The sequence below is a fragment of the Mustela nigripes genome, chromosome 1 (genome assembly GCF_022355385.1).
Source record: "Mustela nigripes isolate SB6536 chromosome 1, MUSNIG.SB6536, whole genome shotgun sequence".
Taxonomy (NCBI): domain Eukaryota; kingdom Metazoa; phylum Chordata; class Mammalia; order Carnivora; family Mustelidae; genus Mustela; species Mustela nigripes.
This window is the reverse complement of record NC_081557.1, coordinates 146,058,196-146,059,939: the sequence shown is the minus strand read 5'-3', so window position 1 is coordinate 146,059,939 and position 1,744 is coordinate 146,058,196. Positions and strand designations below refer to the sequence as shown.

Here is a 1,744-nt window from a genome sequence, read left to right as displayed (position 1 = left end):
AATTGATAAGGTTTCTAACATTCATCCCACTTAAAATAGGTTGAATCCATTTGATAGCATTCGTGAAATTATGTCTATACTAGAGGTATTACATTTTACCACTGGTAATACATGTTTCAGGGAACTGGTTTAACACATCAGTATTTGTGAATAGACTTATTATTGGGCCTGCTTTCTTAAAATGGTATACTCTGTGAAATTTTAGGGATCAGGGGATAGGCATTTTGAGCCTCAGCAAAATAAAGCCAGTCCATTTGTGATGCGTATTTTCCTTGTTCCATATATCTTCTACATATTTTTTTTTTTTTAGTTGTAGATTCGTTTTCTGGTAGCTGAAAATGGGCCCTGTAGGTGCAGAAGCTGATGAGAACCAGACAGTGGAAGAAATGAAGGTAGAGAAATATCATCCAAGGCAAACCACTCCCAGAGGTGAGCTGGCCCACGACCCTGAGCCAGAGCTGATAGACAGCACCATGCTGATTGAGGTACGGATTATCCTCATATTAGCCTACTGCTCCATCATCTTGCTTGGGGTCATTGGAAACTCTCTGGTGATTCATGTGGTGATCAAATTCAAGAGCATGCGCACTGTAACCAACTTTTTCATTGCCAATCTGGCGGTGGCAGATCTTCTGGTAAACACCTTGTGCTTGCCATTCACTCTGACCTACACCTTAATGGGGGAGTGGAAAATGGGTCTCGTCTTATGCCACCTGGTACCCTATGCCCAGGGCCTGGCAGTACAAGTGTCCACCATCACCTTGACAGTAATTGCCCTGGACCGACACCGTTGCATTGTCTACCACCTGGAGAGCAAGATCTCCAAGAGAATTAGCTTCCTGATTATCGGCCTGGCCTGGGGCATCAGCGCCCTGCTGGCCAGCCCCCTGGCCATCTTCCGTGAGTATTCACTGATTGAAATTATTCCCGACTTTGAGATCATGGTCTGTACAGAGAAGTGGCCCGGCGAGGAGAAGAACATCTATGGCACGGTCTACAGTCTTTCTTCCTTGTTAATCCTGTATCTTTTGCCTCTGGGCATCATCTCCTTCTCCTACACTCGTATCTGGAGTAAACTTAAGAACCACGTGAGCCCTGGAGCTGCCAATGACCACTACCACCAGCGAAGGCAGAAAACCACCAAGATGCTGGTGTGTGTGGTCGTGGTGTTTGCGGTCAGCTGGTTGCCTCTCCACGCGTTCCAGCTTGCTGTGGACATTGACAACCAAGTCCTCGACCTGAAGGAGTACAAGCTCATCTTCACCGTGTTCCACATCATTGCCATGTGCTCCACCTTTGCCAACCCCCTCCTCTATGGCTGGATGAACAGCAACTATAGAAAGGCTTTCCTCGCAGCCTTCCGCTGTGAGCAGAGGCTGGATGCCATCCACTCTGAGGTGTCCGTGACATGCAAGACTAAAAAGAATCTGGAAGTGAAAAAGAACATTGGCCCCCATGACTCTTTCACGGAGGCTACCAACGTTTAAGGAAGCTCTGATGTGAAAATCTGTAGATGAGTTCTGCCCAGAGCTATAAATCTGGTTGAGGAGGGCTCTCGGGTGCATCCTGATTTCCCACTCTAAGGAAGAAAAGGAGAATCAGAATTTCTGATGGTGCAGTGGAATTTATGGAAATCTGGTTGGCAGTGCCTGGGTAAAGATACTGATATTCAAAGATACAAGACACGGTTTGCCTAAATTGTTTGGATGGTAGGTCAAAGTCTGGGTAAAAGCAGAGGCAAACG

The 1,744-nt window shown here is 46.6% G+C and overlaps 1 protein-coding gene across 1 annotated transcript; it reads left to right on the top strand.

Annotated features, from left to right (window-relative positions):
- The first annotated feature begins 338 nt into the window (after nt 1-338).
- Nucleotides 339-1,487, top strand: NPY2R (neuropeptide Y receptor Y2). Its single transcript, XM_059394202.1, has one exon. It carries the CDS (start codon nt 339-341, stop codon nt 1,485-1,487), a length of 1,149 nt encoding a protein of 382 aa, XP_059250185.1.
- The last annotated feature ends 257 nt before the right edge of the window (nt 1,488-1,744 follow it).